Genomic DNA, 21289 nt, shown 5'->3' on the forward strand with positions numbered 1-21289 from the left:
GGTAAATAGTACAATATGTACATCATGCTCCACTTTGCCGGGGAGGGGGGGAACCCCAGTTTCAATGCATTCATGGAAGGCTATCCTAGAATAAGTCTAGGACTGCCAGTATTTTTCCCCAGACAATTTCTGTGCCCTTAATAGCTGCACAGCAAACAGAAATTCAGCAGGTTAAGCTTTCCCGCTTCACTGCATCTACTTGTCAGCAAAATATCATGTAAATATGGGAAAGACACAGAAACTGCTGCTAACTGAACAAAGATGCATCTTTCAAAGTGGTAACTCTTATATTTTGATGGGGGGTGGGGAAAGCAACTATCCCTATTCAGCAAATATAGCATCTCTCCAGTGGTTGCTGCTGGTATCTATGTTGTGTTTCTTTTTGAATTGTGAGCCCTTTAGGAAAAGGGAACCATTTTATTCCTTATTCCTTATTTCTATGTAAACTGTGCTGAGAACTTCTTCTTCTTTTTGTGGAAAAATGGTACAGAAATGTTGTCAATAATATTATAATAAAAGTAATAATAACCTTCTGCCACCTCCCTACAAATTGTTAGTTCTTTCCAGATGCCCCCTGGAAAGGTGGAAAAGATCTTATTTTCAGAATCAAATGATTCAGAAATAGAGGAACACACTCCTTTTGAAATGGGAATGTATATTCCTGCTTCTTTCTCAGATTAACTAGGATCAGAACTCAGACTGCAAGCCTGTGGGTATACACTCCAGCTGTCTCTATTTACCGGGGACAGTGTGTATATTTTTTTCAAAAATGTCTGCCTAGCACTTGTGCCTGAGAAATTACTCTCCCTCTTTTGTTCCTGTTTTTCCCTTTTGAGGCTGCATTATAATAATTGTGTTAATGTGTGTTGCTATACCTTTTTGGGATTCTTTAGAAGTTAAGTCTCTGAGTTGGAATGGGATGCACCTTGTTCCTAATATATATATGCATGCATATAAGCACACTGGCATTTCTGCTGTATATTTTGAATTGTGACAGCATATTGTCAGAAAATTGTGTTTTTCTAGTATATCTTTAACCAAAAGAACAAGCACCATCTTCCTTTTGGATCAGTGGAGACCAGTAAAGAAATCCACAGTAAAGAAATCCAGCACACAGCAATACAGAATGGTGGTCATGGAAATGTTATGGCAAATGTTTGGAAGAGAATGGGGATCTGTAAGCATGTCTCTGTTTTTATCTGTGCAATGCTGGAGGATATGTGTGGTCTGAGTCCCTAGGCTAGAACTTAATTTTTGTCTCAGGATTCAGCTATGGAGTGACTGAGGTAATCACAGAGTGCTTCTGAGGATGTCATGTCTGCATTTCTCTCACCACAGCCTACTTGGTGAGACAGTGCATGCTTCTGAGGTTAGAGTGTAAAGGCTTCCAGGCAAGGATGAGCCTCAACAACAACTTCTTCTTCTTCTTCTTCTTCTTCTTCTTCTTCTTCTTCTTCTTCTTCTTCTTCTTCTTCTTCTTCTTCTTCTTCTTCTTCTTCTTCTTCCATTAATCACTGTTTCAACTTGTCTCTCAGTGGGTAGCATAGTACAGGTTGGGGCTGTAGCCAAGGGGGGCTCCAGAGGGGCAATGTGTGGCAAGCGAGGGGCAAGGGTGGGCAAGTGCCCCCTCAAAGAAGTAGTTTGCCCCTGCAGCCCCCTTTCTGTTTCAGAAAGCCAACATGTGGGACATAACTTGCCCACCCAGAAATGCATGGTGCCCCTTCTGTATCCCCCAACCTCATTTTTTCCCCCTGGTGCTGCCATTGGCTGTAGCTCAGTGGCAGAGCATCTGTTTAGCATGCAGAAATTCCCAGGTTCAACCCCTGGGATCTCCATGTAGGGTTAAGAAAAATTTCTGTTTGAAGCCCTGGAGAGGCGTCGCAAGTCAGAGCAGAGTATTCTGAGCTAGATGGACCAAGGCAGATCCCCTGCCAAGTTCCCTCCCAAGCATTTGAGGAGTCCCCCTCATTTTACTGCCTCCAGCCAAACCTAATGACCCATATCTCCAACCCATAAAACGCATTTCTCCCCAAAAAGTGTTTTTCCTCTGCCACTTAAATTCAAGTGAGGAGTTGCTCCTCAAGCGTTCCCTCTGTCTGCACTCCTGAACTCAGTGGATGGCAGCTTCCTTTGTTCCTATACTAAGAATCTGCTAAACCTGAAGTCACTATTTGTGTGAACATAGCCAAAGGAGTTTGCAGCATTCTGGCCATTCTGGACATAGGTCTCTGGAGTCAACCTAAACGTCAAGTGCTCAGATCAATATATACAGAATCAAATTCTCCAGAATCAGAAAAAGCTCCTTTACTGCAGAGCACTGTATGTAACAAGACCTTTACTAGTTCTTCAGCCTGGCAAATAACTTAGCTCCCTTGAACTTGCAAAGCTTCACATGAGAATGTGGTAACTACCTAACCTGAAGATTAAAAAGCCGTGCGTTTTGATTTGTAATAGACTGTCTAAAAGAGCAAAGCCCTCAGTGACATGCTCTTCCAGGTGCAGTTTCCCCCAACATAATTTGATTTACATCTTTTGGTTTTAAAATGAGCAAAATACACCCCAGTTCAGTACTGGATAAGGTTTTCTTTGAACTAGACTCAGAACTTGAAGAGATACGAAGACTGCAGACCTAAGTACATTTAATATGACTATGTCACACTGAACTCTGTGGAATTTACTTTTGAGTAAATGCACTGAGGACTGTGCTGTACAAGGCAACATAAATAAAATGCTGACACTTTTATCTGAGTTCAGAGTATGCAGACCTTCTTGAATGTCCTAGTATGAGGCAAACCAACAGCACTAGTTCAGGTTCTGAGACATGTTGAAGCAAACGAGCGGATAAGTTCATAAGAGAGCATTTCCCAAGTGCTGTGCCCTTAACAAATTGTGATGTTATGCTGGCATTGCAGGGATGTTATGTCAGCGCTGTGGGCAAATATATCTGCACAAATGTTTGAGATTGTGATGTCAGTCAAATAGTAGCCAAGTGACTTTCCTACTGGAAAGGTTAAGAAAGAAGTTAAGAAAGGAGGTGCCTGAGATTGTCCTCCATGCCCCCTTTAATTAAAATGGGTGAGATTTTAACCTGCTACTGGAGTTTCACTGAAACGGTCACAAAGATAAGGCCAAAAATAAGTTACTTGGTATCTTCACTGTGAATCACTGTCTCTCCTAACAGTGTTGCAGAAAGAGTATCAATATAGAAAGAGCATCAGTATTTGTCAAACATCACTACAACGATCCCATTATAAATTATTCTTCTCATAATTATGCACTCTTGTCTTTGCATCCCTAACCAACACAACACAAATCTAACCCAAGAGTGTACTAGATGTCCAGCCAGTCAGGTGAAAATCCCTATGTATTTTGATAGTTTCCATCAGTTCTATGCCTTCCCAAAAGAAGCTGATCTAATAGAAACCATCACCTTCTCTCTTTTATAGCCCAACAACACACTGTAATCATTCTTGATATTGAGAAACAAACTCCTCAATCTTTCCCTTGTCAATGGGGGCAAAATGAGAGAAGGGAAAGCAGCAATGAGAATGGAGGGGAAAGAGGGAAAAACAGGTGGAGGAGGCAAAGGAGGTGGAAATATAGGAACATGGGGCATGAATAATGTGGCAAGAAGGAGAGAATGAGTGTAGGAGATGGGGAGGGGGAAGGAATGGAAGCAAGGAGAGAGGAAGATGCAAGGATTAGGGAGGAAAGGAGAAATGGACATTTTGTAGTTAAAAGAGAGCAGGGAGCCTGCTGCATCCACCATACTGGTACCACTGAAGTAAGTGCCATTATACATACCAAGCCAAGGTAGCTGGCTTCTGCTTAGCATAGTTGGTGGTTCTGTAAGACCTCCCCGCCTGAGTGAAGCTTCTGGTTTACAAGTCTCAGGGGCTGAATCTGGGTCCTGCAGGTGCCTCTCTCAAGAGCCTCACTCTTTCAGGAGGCAGTTCTTGTAGAGCACCCAGCCTTTGTACCGTAAAACCACTACTTCTTCAAATTTTATACCCATGAATATACTTACAAGGAAATAGCTGCCACAAGAGGGATAAAAGATCACTTTGGCTGCTTCCTTTTGCACTCTCTCTCTCGCTCTTTAAAAAGAGCAATAAATAATAATTTTTGAAAAAGACCAATAATCTTTTTGAAAAAGACCAATAATGAAAAAGACCAATAATAAGCTTTTTGACAAAGGTAAAAAAATAATATTTTGGAAAAGACCAATAATATGATATTAATATTAATAATAAATGATGTGAAAAAGAACAATCATGAAGAACAGCAATAATTAATTGAAAAGGGACACTAAAATAAAATAATAATAATAATTTTAAAAGAACAATAATTTTGAAAGAACAATAAATAATAAAACATGTGTAATTTATCCTTGCTAATTTACCTAATGGCGCAGTGGGGAAATGACTTGACTAGCAAGCCAGAGGTGGCCGGTTCAAATCCCTGCTGGTATAGCAGCGATATAGGAAGATGCTGAAAGGCTTCATCTCATACTGTGCGGGAGATGACAATGGTAAGCCCCTCCTATATTCTACCAAAGGCAACCACAGGGCTCTGTGGTTGCCAGGAGTCAACACCGACTCGAAGGCACGCTTTACCTTTAATTTATCCTAACATTAATTTCAGAGTACAGTACTTCGCTTTGGTACAATGTACGGTGCCACATCTGTCTGGGAACAGGCCTTAGCTCAGTGGCAGAGCACATGCTTTGCATACGGAAGGTCCCAGGTACAAGCTGTAGCCTCTCCAGATATAGCTGTGGAAGACTAAAACCCTGGAGAGCTGCTGCAATTCAGTGGAGACAAGAGTGAGCTCGGTGGATCGATGGCCTGGCTCGGTAGAAGGCAGCTTCCTACATGAACATTAAACCACTGAATTTCTCCTTACTTCACCACCATGCTAGAAATAAAGTTGTGGCAATTCTTGAGCTTATCTTTGAAAAGGGATTCTTTCTTTCCTACTTGCTTGCTTGCTTTCTCTCTCCCAGGGGGATAGAAGTAATTCTTTTTTTACTCCCGAACTAGTCACACAGCCTTAACTCAGACTCCTGCTAATTTGGGTAAAGAGGCACCTGTTAAAGTGTTGTCTCTCATATTTAGCAGGGAGAGAGCAACTGTCTTGGTTCAACCTAGCATTGCTTCTGGTCAGCGGCTGTTAATGATGTTTTCTGAATGTTTGTGTGTTTTTACATTGTGAGCCTGTTTGGGACAGTAAACCATTTTTGTATATCTCTTGCTATGCAAACCCCTTTAAGAATTTTTTACTTTTTGGCTGAAAAGTGATATATACAGTACATCATTTTAATAATAGCACTAGCTGGTGGCACAATTAGGCATCTACTAGAGCCCATATTTTGGCAGGCAGCTGATCACCAATCAGTCACTGGGCTTGTTGGGCTGGGCAAGGGTGGACCTTCCACGAGGCAAGGAGTGGCAACTGCCTAGGGCAGCAGATTTTTTGGGGGGACCCCACTGTTCTATTACTAATACTAGTTTAAACTGTAGGGGAAGAATGGCAGTTCCGTCCCCAAATAGCAAAGCAAAACCAGTTTGGTGAGAAAGCAGCAAAGCAAGAGGTCTTGAGACAGTTCTTTAGTATTGAAGAACTACAAGGATTTATTTAAAGAAAAGGTTACAAACACATGTGAAAAAGCCTGCAGTTTAATTTCAGCTGTAGCTCATGGCTGAAGAGAGAGACCAAAACAAACAGCCATCTCTAGAGAGACAAAATGGAGACTAACAGTGGAAGAACAAAGGTGGGAGGAGTCGAGCACTTTTATCCATGACCCTAACCTCCCCCGCAGTGGTCACTATGAGATGTTGCAGCGGAACACTGATGCTGCCAGGGTCCTAGCTCCAACACTCCTTCTCAGTGGCTCATGCTGCAGTCTATAAGTCCCAACCTCTCTCTCAAGGTTTTGAAACGATCCCTGGGCAACGGCTTAGTTAGCACATCTGCTACCAGTTCATTTGGACAGTATATCAATTTTACAAGTCATTTTTCTTGTGCATCCCTCACATAATGATATTTTGTTTCAATGTGTTTTGTTCTAAATTTAATTTTCTCCATTTGTGAGATCTGGATGCAGCTTTGATTATCCTCGAACATCTCAGTGGGTTTTGGTTCGTCTATGTTGAAATCCAACATTAGTTTGTGCAGCCACAACACCTCTTGACATGCCTGAGTGGCAGATACATATTCTGCCTCAGTAGATGAGAGAGCAGCTATTGATTGCTTGCAGCTCTGCCAACTGACTGCTGCACCACCACCATAAAAGAATACATAACCACTGGTTGATGTCCAATATGTTTGATCCTCAGCCCAGTCTGCATCCATATAACCTACTAATTTGGGTCCACTACTAGCAGGCAACTTTAATTTTAGATGGATTGTGCCTTTTAGGTACATGCCTAGTCTCTTTACCGCAATCCAGTCATCTTTGCAGGATGTGCTTTCTTTGCTACTCAGGATTCCTACTGATGTAGCTATATCCAGTCTTGTTATCATAGCTACATATAAAAGTTTCCCCATCACTGTCCTGTACTCACTGTTGTCTGGCAGAAGTTCACTCTCCAACTTCTGTTTTAGGTAACCTGTTTCCATAGGTGTACTCATTTCTTTGGCCTCTGTAAGTCCCAAATACTCTAGTAAATCATTTATTTTCTGGTTTTGGCTAAACAAATAGCTTCCATCCTCTTCCCTCTCTACGTGTATCCCAAGATAGTGCAAAACAGGCCCAAGTTCTTTTACAGGTACGTCTATCTCACTATTCAGGTGCTTTATTATTTCAAGGCTGTCCTCTCTATTTTCATAACAAATTATCAGATCATCAACGGAAGCAAGTATATAGGTCCATCTGTTGTCTTTGAGCCTCGAGTACAGGCAAGGGCCAGCCTTTCCTTGGATAAATCCCTCATTGACTAGCAACTGGTTTAATTTGACATTCCAGGCTCTTGCAGCCTGCTTTAGTCCATAAATACTTTCCTGCAACTTACATACAAGTTTTTCTTTATCAGGTTCCACAAATCCTGGAGCCTGCTCCATATAAATATCTTCTTTGATGTTTTAATGAAGAAATGCATTTTTCACATCTGTAATCCAGTTGCATCTTCTTTGCTGCTGCAATACTTAGGAGTTTCCTTACTGAGGTGTGTTTTACAACAAGAGTAAATATCTCATCATAATCTTCCCCATATATTTGCAAGAATCTCTTTGCCACCACTCTTGCTTTGTAATGCTGGACATTTCCTTCTTCATTTTACTTAATTTTAAAAATCCACTTGCACCCCACAGTCTTTCTTCCCTCTGGTAACTCTGTGAGTATCCATGTGTTATTTTTGTGCAGTGATTCCATTTCTTCTTTTGCAGCTTCCTTCCAGTTTTGTGCTTCAGTTGCAGGTAAGTTATCAGTTTCTTTCCACATGCTTGATTGAAACCTTTCTCCCTTTGAAATGTAGGAAAGTTTCTTAAGTGGAACTCCTTTATTTTGTCGTATTGAACGTTGCACACTTTGTTTGTCATCAGCATCCTCTTCTGCTAAAACTTTCAGTGGAACCTTCCTTTTGGTCATATTGCTTTGATTCTTTCTCCAACTGGAAATTGGGCTCTAAGTTGGCAGTTCACTAGTGGTTGGTTTATCATTTTTATTGAAGTTTGCTACATTGCATATTTTAATTGTTTCTGCAGCAAGATCTAAAATCCTATATCCTTTACATCCTATGGAATAGCCAACAAGTATTCCTTCCTCAGATCTTCAGTTGAGTTTGGTCCTTTTGGCTTTTGGTATATAGGTGTTTGGAGTGTTTGATCCAAACACTCTTATATGATTTAAAGTGTGCTTGTTGGCATGCCAAAGCACATGTGGTGTTGTTCCTGTACCTTTGTTGGCAATCTGTTTTGCAGATAAGTAGCAGTCATCACTGCCTCGCCCCAAAATTTAGTAGCCAAGCCAGCATCTACAAGTATGCATTTCATCATTTCCATAAGAGAACCGTTCTTTTTTCCTCGCCACTCCATTTGCTCCGGAGTATAAGGAACAGTCTTTTGATGTTCTATGTCCTCCTCCTTTAGGAATCTTATGACATATTCCCAGTGTATTTGCCACCATTGTCCATGTGGAGGATCTGTGGCTTTCTCCCAAACTTGTTGCCCACTCTTGCAACATATTCTTTTAGTCTTTCCAGCACTTGTCCCTTTTCACTTAACAGGTATATTTATGTGTATCTAGAATAGTCATCAATGAAAGTAGGAAGATATTTACTCCCTCCTGATGTATTAACTTGCATAGGTCCACAAAGATCACTATGAATCAGATCCAAATGATGCTGTGTTTTTCTTTGCGTGGAAGAAGAGCAGGCCATGTTGCTTTTGATCTTATACAGCATGCACACTTTGATTCAGTGCTGCAGGAGGCTATTTTTAAACCCTTTACCAAATCCAACTTTTCAGCCTGACATTTCATTTTTGGCATCTCTATGGCCTAACCTTCTGTGCCACAAATTCAGACATACTTTGTGTGTGCATTCCTTCACAGTTTTGGCCTTTTCAGTCACACATTCTGCGTCAAACAATCCATTCTCTTGTAAAACTGCTTTCATAAGCAATTCCTATTCATGAGTAATGAAACAGTGCCTTCCTTTAAATTTTCCTTCATAGCCCCTTTCTGTAGCATATTTTACAGACATCAGACTTGTTTCTAGTGTAGGCACATACAAAGCTTCTTCAAGTGTTAATTCAATGGTTTCTCCTTTCTCCAGTTTGCAGAGCAACTGTGCAGATCCTTTTCCTTCTGCATACATCAGTTTTCCATCTGCCAAGTATATAGGGATTTTAAAACTAGGTTTATAAATCTCTCCTTTTTTCCAATCAGGTTGCTTGTAGCACCTGAGTCAATGCAAACGCCACTGTTGTATTTCTCAGACTTAGCTTCCAAAACTTTATCTGTCCTTGCAGGGTATGCCCTTTGCTTATTAGCTTTAGTCCCTGCTTGCTTGTAAGTTCTGTACTCTGTGTTCCCAGATGACTCACTCTCTTTGCAACTTTGTTTTGCTTGCCTTTTGTCTGCAAACTCTTTATTTTTGGGACATTTATTCTGTAAGTGTTTGGAGCTTCCACAAATAACGCATTTCTTATTTCTTGGCAAGATTCTAAATGCATTTTCTTTGCTTTCCTTTGGTTGTCCATCGTCCCTTCTGCACAAATCAAAGTCCTCTAGACGGTTTATTACAAATTGTAAGTCTGCATCCTTCTTGACTTTCAAGGCAGTAGTCACACTATCAAAGTAATGTGGCAAACTATTCAACAGCAATCCTATCAAAACTGCATCTGGCATGATTAATTCCTGAGTTTGCAGTTGCCTAGATATTTCTAACATTTCATTTATGTGCTTGGACAGATTATTTCCTTCTCCAAGTCATTTATTGCTCCATTTTCTTAAAAGATGCACTTTGGAAACCACAGACTTCTTTTTATATAATCCCTTCAGCGTTTCCCACATATCCTTTGCATTTTCTTTGTCTCTTAGATGCACTAAGATTTGGCCACTCACTGCTAAGAAAATCATCCCTAACGCCTTTTCATCTGCTCTGTCCCATTCTTTCTGTTCCTTTCCTGCATCTGCACGATGCTGGGTGTGCAGAACACGGCCAAGTACATGACTTGAGGTGCATCTCCATCTTGAAAGACCAGAGCTCGTACTAAGGACCTTACAACTTCTCAGTCATCTGGAATCCTTGTGCTGTCTCCATTTTCAAAGCTTTTCTCTTTGCTTTGCTTTCTATTTAACTTTCTAAGCTTTTCTCTTTTTATTTACTGGCTTCTGGGCCTCATAATTTTTAAGGTTTTAATTCATGGCTGATTTTTAAATTGTTAAATTGTTTTAAGTTTTTGTATATATTTTAACTTGTTTTATACTTTTTTTAACCACCCAGAGATGAAAGTTTGGGGCAGTGTACAAATGTAATAAAATAAATAAATAAATAAATAAATAACCCTTTAAAAGGAGGAGAGCTGGTCTTGTGTCACCTTAACAAAGCAGAGTCTGCCCTGATTGCATATGAATGGGAGATTTGATGTGTGAGCACTGTAAGATATTCCCCTTTGGGGGATGGAGCCACTCTGGGAACTGCAGAAGGTTCCAAGTTCCGTCCCTGGCAACTCCAAGATAGGGCAGAGAGAGATTCCTGCCTGCAACCTGGAGAAGCCGCTGCCAGTCTGTGTAGACAATATTGAGTGAGATGGACCAATGGTCTGACTCAGTATATGGCAGCTTCCTATGTTCCTTGCCTGAGCGAGCTCTTCGGTCTCTTATCATGTAGATGTTAAGCAACATAGGAGACAATATGGAGCCCTGAGGGACACCATACAAAAGTTCAGATTTTGAAGAACAACAGTCCCCAAGGGACACCATCTGGAACCTGCCCGAGAGGTAGGAGTGGAACCACTGCAGAGCAGTGCCTCTCACTCTCAACACCCTCAGACGCTCCAGAAGGATACTATGGTCGATAGTATCGAAAGCCGCTGAGAGGTCCAAAAGGACCAACAGAGTCACATTTCCTGTGTCAATTCCCAGTTGGAGATCATCCATCAGGCCAACCAAGGCAGTCTCCACCCCATAGCCCATCTGGAAGCCAGTCTGAAATGGGTCTAGATAATCAGTTTCCTCCAAAACTGTCTCGAGCTGGGAGGCCACCACCCTCTCAATTACCATGTGACATGGCCCTTAAAAGCATCTGAACTGCCGCTCTAAAGTGTCAAAGCAGGAGATGAATGTAGGTATTGCATTAAGCTGAAAGTCATTGACTTTCATGGCAGCTGCTCCTCTCACCCTCCCCACCTGCCGATGGAGTCCCAGGGGAACCTGTGAGGACACAGGGGCCCTTTTGAGAAAGCTTATTGGCCGGTGGGAAGGAAGGGATTGCCATTGGAGGACCTGACAGCAGTGGTGGCAATTTCTCTTCTTCTCACCTTCTGAAGATGGGAGGGTAAGAAGCTGCCCACCCACTTGCCTGGAACCACCCAGTCACTGCTGCAGGTAAGCTGGGGGTGGGGGCAACAGGAGCCTAGCACAAGACCCTGCACAATCTGGCAATGACTCTGTTTGCAAGTAAAATGATCCAAGGCAAGCAGCACAAACAGTAAAATGCACAGACACTGGGATAGAGGAAACTGGGGCTGGGCTGTGTACTGAATCAGTGGGCAGCATATTAATGTGCTGTTTCAAATAAAGCCAAGGGAACATCCCACCCACCGCCAAGCCTCCAACATGATGGAGGTGGGATAGGAAATAGGAAATAGATACAGGAGGAAATAGATAGGAAATAGATACTGGAGCAGACAAGCAAATACCAGTTTGTCTGAAAGCTACCCTATGCACAATATCACAAACTGAGAATAATATGAGGGTATATGGAAGACATGTGTCCATATACCACCACCATAAAGGAATGCGTCTGGAGTATGTCAGGATATGTGCTGAAAATGTAAAGACCTATGTGCCCTTGGCACATTCTCCCTTTTTAATACTGTGCTGTAGGCTGGTTTGCAGGGGAGGGGAGTGTTGTCCAAACCAGCCAGTTATGATTGAAGAACCCTATCAGATATTTGAGCACTTTGATGAGAAGGCCAAAATGTTGAAATAGACAAGACCAACTGCTTTGGAGTTGTACTCAGCTCAGAGGAAGATTGCCAAACAGAATGAAATCAGTTTTACTCATTAAGTTTTGCTGTTTGTCCTGAAACAAATGCACATCTCTAGGAGCAAATGCACAGCAGGTATGCAAAAAGAAATACAGAAGGAGAAAAGAAAAAGAAACGGTGTTGGTGCTTCTTAGTACAGAAGGAACAGTGTTTTGGATTAGTTAACATAATTAATCTCATATAAGCAGGGTTGAGAAAAATCGATGGTGTACATGCACCACAGAAACACAGTCAAGCCCTTGCCCCCACCCCCCAAAGTGCAGACAAAGGTCAATGAATGAATGAATAGAGGATTTGGGGGGATGGAGTAGATCTGAGCAAGGAGGAGTTGTCTGGATATAAATGCACGGGATGGGAAGGGGAGGGGAGGGGAATAGAAAGTGAAACCAAAAGTGAACAGATTAATGCAGTCCTGAGGAAACTTTTTCCAAGTGTGTTTTCCATTGTAGAAGGGAAAATCCTCCCCGCCTGCCTAACTCTCTTGATGAACCCAGCTCTCGCACCCTTACCCCGGCTACTGGCTATCGTGTGTCTCCTCAGGCTGAATTTAGCCCAAGGAGACACAGAGACGGGTGCTAGGGGTGTGCATGGAACTGGCTGGCCAGTTTGGTCTGGCACCCCCACGAACCTCCCCCCCTCAGGTTTGGTTCAGTCCAGGGGATTCGTGAATTCCTCTCCCCAATTTTTTTAATCACTTAACCCCTCCAGGGGACTTCCTCTAGGTGGCGGGGGTGGGGGTCCGTGGGGGTTCCCCCTCCCCCACTGGCCTCCTTGTATTTTGGAGGCCATTGCACCTGTGCAATAGGTCTCTGTGTGGCCTGGCCATTCAGAGGCCCATTGCGTAGGCATGGCAGCCTCCAAAATGGCCACCATGCCAGAGGGAGAAGGCCCAAACAGGCCGAAGAGCTGGCCGATGGCTGGTTAGGGTGGCAAGGAGACCAGCATGGGGAGGGGGAAGCCCCGTGGACCCCCTCACCATCTAGAGGAAGTCCTCTGGAGGGGGTAAGCAATTAAAAAATATTGTTTTAATTAGAATTTTTAAATTTTTTTAATTAAAGAAAGAATAAAAGAAGAATACATAAAGGATTTCCAAAATAACAGAGATATATAACATTACAAATTGTTATCAGAGTTGAAAAAAAGGAGGAAAACAACAACCTCTTCCCATACCTATCCCCGCAAATAATTAGGTAACAGAAAAAAGAAACAACATTACATTTCTTAAGTACAGATAGAAATGGAAAAGAACAATTTCTATTAAAAATTGCCAAGTTAACAAAAGAGAAGTAAAAGTAAGCCCTATATATTTATATTTGGAACAACTTCCAAAAGAAAAATAATAATAAAATAAAAGTATATAAAAATTCAAACATTATTCTTATAAGAAATATAAAGGATAAGTTAAAAAGAAATCTCAAACATTGGACTGCTATAAAACCTTATCAGCACTTGTTTACCTTTTATAACAAAAATATCATAAATCAAATCCAGACATTGGGTACAAATGGTGACCTTGTTGAATATTATAGTTTATAAAAGTCTCCCAGACAGACATAAATTACTCAGTAGACATACCATTCTTATAGGCTGAGACTTTCGAAACTGAGGCGTAATCCCATAGTTTCAGAAACCAATCATTTAAAGAAGGAATCTCAGACACACGCCAATTAGAGGCATATATAATCCTAGCTGCAGTAATCATATACAAAGACAACTCATTAAGTTTAGAAGAAATATAGGGTTTTGTCACACTTAAAAGAAAAATTTCTGGAAGAAAAGGGAGCTTAATCTCTAAGATTTGTTCGATTTTCATATGAATTTGCTTCCAGAACAATTGAGCCTTATCACAACACCACCACATATGATAAAATGATCCAGGTTGTTGATTACATTTCCAACAATTCTTCGAAAAATAGTCATGCATTTTGTTAACAGTCAGGGGAGTTATGTACCATCTAAAAAACATTTTATACCAATTTCTCTTAAATTATTGCTCAAAGTAAATTTGATATTCTTTTTCCAGTGGTATTCCCAGTCGGAAATGTCAATCAGTCTGTTTAAATTCTGCATCCATTTTATCATGCATTCTTTAATCTGCTCCGTCTCTGTCTCATATCTCAGTAACAATTTATATATTCTTCACAGCAAATGATCCGTATTTTGAGTAATGAGATCTTCAAAGTCAGTCATTTCTCTAAGCTTTCCACCCTGTATCTGCAACTCCTTCTGTACTATCGGACTAATCTGGGCATGTTGAAACCAAGATGGATATTGGAGTGATTGTTCAAAAGACATTGGTTTACTTTGATCTAAGTATTGGGTTAAACTATGCAAAGTATATAAATTATCTCTCCAAAATTTATACTTATAAGAGAATTCCTCTTCAAAGAAATAAACATGCAAAATGGAAGCTAAAGGTGATAGCCTCGGGCCTATTCTTTTTTGATATTTGTTCCAGACATATAAAAGACTTTGACTGATGGCATGATGTTGTATCTCCAGATCTTTTCTAGAGCTAAAAATCCACAAGTAATTGTGTAATCCTCTAGAAAGACCAGAGCTCTCCATTCCTGTAAAATGACCATAGGGAGATATAATCCAATCTGAAATCCAAGTCAAACAACTGCCATAATAGTAAAGCTTCAAATTAGGAACACCAAGTCCACCTCTCTCTTTTGCATCTTGCATAACCTTAAATTGTATTCTAGTTTTTTTTAAATAATTCCAAATAAATGAATTAAGCTGACTCTGCCATTTGTTCAGTATCTTGTCTTCAGTCTTTATAGGAATCGTTTGAAAAAGAAAATTCATCCTTGGCAGTATTCAGCCCGAGGAGACATTGAGACGGGCACTAGGGGTGTGAATGGAACTGGCTGGCCAGTTCGATCCGGCACCCCCTCGAACCACCACCTCCAGCCAGTTTGGTTCAGTTCAAACTGGTTCGACATCAAACACGTTTGCCATCGAACCTGTTTGCACACCACTAACGGGCGCATAGAGTGCCCGTCTGATGGGGGGGGGGGATCCCCAATATGACACATGTGCCTGGGCATTGTGGGATGCTCGGAGGCCAGAATAACAAGTTCCAGGCCAAGTTCCCTCTCCTCTACTCCATGCAGCTCTGAGCAGGGCTGCCTGTGTGGGGCACACCAAGGACAACCTGTTTGGTCGTCTGCAGGGAGGTAAGTGCCAGAAGCCTTCCTTCCCACTCCCTCTCAAGCCCTTTCTCACCAATTGTGAGAAAGGACTCTGTATTTACCTGAGAGGAAAATGTCTCTGAATTTAAATTGACCCCCTGATTTTTAGCATCAAAGAACCTGGAAAAAGCCTTGTCTTGGATTCAGATAAATACAGTATATAACATTGTAAAGTGTACATTCTAACAGCCCACTGCAGGCAAAAGTGCAGTTTTAAAATAAAATAAAAATATGCTCCAAAAGTAAGGAATTTAGACCAGAAATGTGATGGGGGAGGAGGAGTGCACTCAACCTTTTTGCTGCCTACTCAAAGCAAATCATTGAACCCCACAGGCTTTTTTCCTCATGGGGTTTCAGAAGCACGTTTACCCCAGTACTGTATAGCAATCATCGTTTTGGAACCCTTCACTAAAAGATAGGGATGTGCACAGAACCAGTTCGGAGGCCCTTCATGGGCCTCCAAAATGGTTTGAAAGGTGGGCGGTTCTGAAGGTTTGAATGGCGAGTTCGAATGGTGAGTTGAAATAATTCGAGCCTTCCCTGCCCGGTTCCATGCACATCCCTACTGAAAGAAAGCGAGGCGGATTTCAAGTGGAGCAACGGAGAGCAGAGAAATAGATTAAGCACCCTCCACTGTCCATTCTGAATTGCTGTCTCGAAGCTGGGAATCATGCCACAGACGATCGTTCAACTGCAGTTTTGCAACCTGCGGCTTCTGGACAGAGGAACCCCACCCTCTACATAATCCGCCCAGGCTACTTCGCAGCAAGTTCTGTTCTGCTCACATCGCAGCACTGTGGCCAAGACGTCAGCATGTTAGAGAAGCTGCAGCCATTGGCTACTATGTTGCGGAGGGCGGGGAGCCCAGTGCAACCATAAGAACATCCCTGCTGGATCAGGCCCAAGGCCCATCTAGTCCAGCATCTGTTTCACACAGTGGCCCACCAGATGCCGCTGGAAGCCTACAGGCAGGAGTTCAGGGCATGCCCTCTCTCCTGCTGTTACTCCCCTGCAACTGGTACTCAGAGGCATCCTGCCTTTGAGGCTGGAAGTGGCCTATAGCCCTCTTACTAGTAGCCATTGATAGACCTCTCCTCCATGAAGTTATCCAAACCCCTCTTTAAGCCATCCAGGTTGTTGTCTGTCACCACATCTTGTGGCAGATAATTCCACAAGTTGATTATGCGTTGTGTGAAAAAGTACTTCCGTTTGTTGGTCTTAAATTTCCCGGCAATCAATTTCATGGGATGACCCCTGGTTCTAGTGTTATGTGAGAGGGAGAAGAATTTTTCTCTATCCACTTTCTCCACTACATGCATGATTTTATAGACCTCTATCATGTCTCCCTGCAGTCGTCTTTTTTTCTAAACTAAGCAGCCCCAAGTGTTGTAGCATTGCCTCATAAGAAAGGTGCTCTAGGCCCCTGATCATCTTGGTTGCCCTCTTCTGCACCTTTTCCAGTTCTACAATGTCCTTTTTTAGATGTGGTGACCAGAATTGTACACAGTACTCCAGGTGTGGCTGCACCATAGTTTTGTATAAGGGCATTATAATATTAGCAATTTTATTTTCAATCCCTTTCCTAATGATCTTTAGCATGGAATTGGCCTTTTTCACAGCTGCCGCACATTGATTCGACACTTTCAACGAGCTGTGTCCACCATGACCTCAAGATCCCTCTCTTGATCAGTCACCTACAGCTAAGATCCCATCAATGTATAGCTGAAGTTGGGGTTTTTCATCCCAATGTGCATCACTTTACACTTGCCAGCACTGAAGCACATTTGCCATTTTGTCGCCCACTCCCCTAGTTTGGAGAGATCCTTTTGGAGCTCCTAACAATCCATTTTGGATTTCACTACCTGAAAGAGTTTGGTTTCATCTGCAAATTTGGCCACCTTTCTGCTTACCCTTACTTCTAGATCATTTATGAATAAATTTAAACGCACCTGTCTCTCCCAGTAGGGCCTGTTCTTCTATGTGCTTTACAATTTTATCCTTGAGGATGCTTTCCATCAATTTGCCTGGAACAGACGTTAAGCTAACCGGCCTGTAATTTCCTGGATCGCCCCTGGATCCCTTTTTGAAAATTGGTGTTACTTTTGCTACTTTCCAGTCATCTGATACAGAGCCTGATTGCAGGGATAAGTTATATATTTTAGCAAGGAGGTCGGCAATTTCACATTTGAGTTCTTTGAGGACTCTAGGATGGATGCCATCTGGCCCTGGCGATTTGTTAGTTTTTCAGTTTTTCCAGACAGTTTAGAACATCATCTCTTGTCACTTCTATCTGACTCAGTTCTTTAGCCTCCATCCCTGAAAAGCCTGTTTCAGGAACAGGTATATTCTCAGTATCATCTGCCATGAAGACAGATGCAAAGAACTCATTTAGCTTCTCTGCAGCCTTCATATCCTCCTTAATAATCCCTTTCACTCCCTCATTATCCAAATGCCCAACCTCCTCCCTGGCAGGTTTCATGCATTTGACGTATTTAAAGAAGTTTTTGTTATTCCCTTTGATGGTTTTTGCTAAATGTTCCTCAAACTCTCTTTTTGCCTCTCTTATTGTCACCTTGTATTTCTTTTGCCAGAGTTTGTATTCCTTTCTATTCTCCTCATTTGGGCAGGCCTTCCAATTTCGGAAGGAAGCCTTCTTCCCTTTTATGGCTTCCTTGACATTACCTGTTATCCATGCTGGCATCCTTCTGGACTTAGTGGTACCTTTCCTCCTTTGGGGTATAAAATCTAACAGGGCTTCTAGTATTGTGGTTTTGAGTAAACTCCATGCATTCTGGAGCAAAGTGACTCTCCTGATTTTCCCTTTCACCTTTTTTCCCCCCACCATACTCCTCATTTTAGAGAAGTTTCCTCTTCTGAAATTCAAAGTGTCTGTGTTAGACTTCCTTGGTGATTCTCTCCCCACATGTATGCTGAATTTGATCACACTATGGTCACTGTTCCCTAAAGGGTTGATGACACTAACATCCCACACCAGGTCCTGGGTGCCACACAGGATTAAGTCCAAGGTTGCGTTCTCTCTGGTTGGTTCCAAGACCAACTGTTCTAGGGCACAGTCATTCAACGTATCTAAAAATTTGACCTCTTTGTCATTACCTGACTGTGAATTTCCCCAGTCTATGTGTGGGTAATTGAAGTCACCCATTATTACTGCCCTGCCTCTCCTTGACGCCTCTGATTTCCTGCTGCAACTTCCAGTCACTGTCAGCGTTTTGATCCAGAGGGTGATAGCATGTCCCCAGTAGCACGTTCCCTTTCAGACCTTGTATTGTCACCCACAGGGTTTCTGTGGAGGACTCCAGTCCACCTAGGTTTTCTAGCTTGTTAGATTCTATCCCTTCTTTAACATACAGTGCTATTCCACCTCCAAGGAGCCCCTCCACCTCCAAGGTGCTTTCTATAGAGTTTATATCCAGGGATAACCGTGTCCCACTGGTTCTCACTGTTCCATGTTTCTGTTATGCCCACTATATCTGTTTTTGCAAGCACTCCAGCTCACCCATCTTGGCTCAGAGGCTTCTGGTGCCTTTTTGGCATTGATTGTCAGCCCTCAGCAGGGTGAAGACATTTTAACCCTTTCCTCGCACTACAGCCCTTGCGATAACTATGGAACCAGACAGTCATGCACAAGCACAATAATTGGTAACAGCAGGATGGCAAGGGCCACTTTCAAATTGTTATGAGGTCTTTGCGGGAGGGACACTGAACAGTACCTGAGAAATGGGGGGTGAGTGGGTGGTGGGCTGTTGGATTGGTGGGTGCAAGAAGGGATGGTGCCCCCTGAGAATTGATGCCATGTGGTGTTAGCGCAGCTGCTCCCAGGATCCAAGGGTGGACCTGAAGCAAACTATTAGTTGCTGCTGGTGTTTCTGGGAACTGCTGTCTCAAAAGGCAGTGTCTAGCAAAGCCATTGTAACAGCACCTTTGGACAGGAGGAGTTATCTGCATTGTATACATCTCACCTTGGAGACATTGGTGGTTTCTGCTTGTAGCATGTGATCACTGCATTTTAAAGGGCTGTCATGGGAACTTCCTCCATAGTGATTCCAATGCTAACCATTATCCACCCACTGGATGTGAGTCTACAACCAGCAAGTGGACTCTCCCTAGAAGGAATCCGCTTGATGTGTTGGCTTTAAACATCCAGAAAAATGGCTTGTCACTTCTGGCTGTGAGGCTCCCTGCGTTCCTCTTGTGGGTCCTCTTTTAATCTCTCTGGGGAAAGACAGTCTTCCCTATTTGGGAAGAAAGGGACTTGGGGCCCCCCTCCATCCCCCAGGAAGAGAGGATTGGGCCCCTCTCTTCCCATTTTAACTGGTTAAGTATAGGCTGCAACTGAGAGCTTTCCCTCTACATGTTCCCAGGTGTGCTCATTATGGGTTTTGCCCTGGGTGTCAGTACAAGAGTAGTGTGTTCATCCATTTCCCCAGAATTGGGCATTCCCCTGTGCAACCCAAATTCAAAAGGGGAGGCAATGAAAAGGACTGTTGCACATGCACATTGGCACATCTTAACATTAACACTGCACTGCACCTGGCAATATTACCCCTGTCTGTTGAGGACTTGTTTTCCCACACAAGTACTCATTCAATCATGGAAAGGCTTTCTTGGAAGTGGAAGGGGATAAAGGGCATATTGCGTGCACCACTCCACATTCGAGTTGTCCGATTTATGGTTGCTTTTCCTTGGTGGAAATGAATCCCACTGCACCAGTCTTGAGTACCTCTTAAAGTCTAGAACAACATAATTAGCAACTAGTGGTGTACACGGAACTGGTGCCTGCCAGTTTGAAGGTGTTTGTGTGTGGGGGTATGTTTATGGATGGGGGAGGGTGCTCTTACCCCTCCCGCCGTGTTTCCCCCGCCTGTGCTGTCTTTTAAAATGGTCTGGCGGGGTGGCAGTGTATTTCCTTGCCCCCCTGGTGACTCCTTGGGCCAGAAGTGCCCAGAGTGTGCGTACTTTGTGTGTGCATTGTGCGTGTAACATGTGTGCATGCATACATGACATGTACACATGCACCGGGCACTTCCAGTTTGAGGAAGTACTGGGGCAGCAAGGAGGTATGCTGCCGCTCCAGTGGACCATTTTAAAAGACAGTGCCTGTGGGGGAAACATGGAGGGGGGGGTAAGAGCACCCTCCCCTGTCCTTAAAGATATCCCTTCCCACCTTCGAACCGGCTGAACCATTGGAGATTGAAACCAGTTTGGAGGTCTGTAAAAGGGCCTCCAAACCTGTTTGTGCACATCCCTATTAGAAACAGATTTCCACCCTGCGTGGGCTACATCGGCAAGTTGCTACCTGTCCAGCAGTATTCACTCTGGGGCATCAGCATGCACCCGCACCCTCAAGCTTTTAGATGTGCTTGCAGCTAATCTTATACCTTCCAGAGGTTTAGCCAGGAGGGCTGCACTCTGGGTTCAGAAACTCACACACTACCTCTGCACTGTTGCCCGGAGAAGTACTCATCCCATACACAGGGGCAAGCATTTGTGGGGAACACTGCTGTCCAGGTCCACTGTGACAATACAGACAATGTCCAGCAATGCCTGGCATCTCATGTGGACTACACATGCAACACCTTTTTAGATCCACCTCTCTGGTCAGGTGTGCTAGATCGGGTCTTTGGGCAAAAGAGAGGGTACTTTGCACCTGTGCCTCTTCTCCTTCCTTAATCGCAACCTGTTGCAACATTTTCTGTTGGAATTGCAAGTGAGGGTACTGCATGGTGAGCAACGTGGTAGTGGGTGCATTGCTGGTTGCCGACCCGTTCTGAGCCTCCATAAATTCTGCCACCAAGTGCCGCACAAGCCAACAACCCTTTTTCTGAGAGCAAGTCAGGCTTTCTCCTATCTAAACCTGTTTAGAACTGTTGCCACTGGAATTCCAGTAGAGGAGGAGTGCCCTGGAATACCTAGCTTCCCACCAAATGCCAGCACACAAGGACCGCTGTAAGAAAACAATTTCAGTTGACAGAGATAGATATCACAATTATGGGTATAGATATTATCACTTTAATAGACCGAGAAAGGAGAAGGTTGCAATAGGCAGGGCTACTGTAGGTGTACTGCTGATGGGAGCTTGATGGGAGCGAGGCTACACAGGGGTTGCGACGCTTCCAAGCTTCTCTCTATTTAAGAGCCGAATGCCCTTCCATCCTCATTCTTATTATGAGAGAATGGGGAAAACAAGGGCAATGGAGATGTATGTGCTGGGGAATGCGTTCCATTGTTTGGGCTACCAGGGCTCTGTCTGTGGAAAAAAACACAGCAGTGATTAATCATAGGACACCTCTCCCTGTCTCTGTCCTGTTCTGTCATTCTTGGCGAGGAACACTCAAGGTCCAAAACACACCAGGAAA

At 43.1% G+C, this 21289-nt stretch overlaps 1 protein-coding gene across 1 annotated transcript in view; it reads right to left on the bottom strand.

Annotated features, from left to right (window-relative positions):
* The window catches only part of FLT3 (fms related receptor tyrosine kinase 3), a 101019-nt gene extending 97068 nt beyond the window's left edge, over positions 1–3951 (bottom strand). The window contains exon 1 of the mRNA XM_053309596.1: positions 3805–3951. Coding sequence (XP_053165571.1) covers positions 3805–3835 — 31 coding nt within the window. The 5' untranslated portion in view covers positions 3836–3951. The remainder of the gene's footprint in view (positions 1–3804) is intronic.
* Between the last annotated feature and the right edge of the window lie 17338 nt (positions 3952–21289).

Source organism: Hemicordylus capensis, chromosome 3, assembly GCF_027244095.1.
Source record: "Hemicordylus capensis ecotype Gifberg chromosome 3, rHemCap1.1.pri, whole genome shotgun sequence".
In the NCBI taxonomy this organism is placed as follows: Eukaryota; Metazoa; Chordata; class Lepidosauria; order Squamata; family Cordylidae; genus Hemicordylus; species Hemicordylus capensis.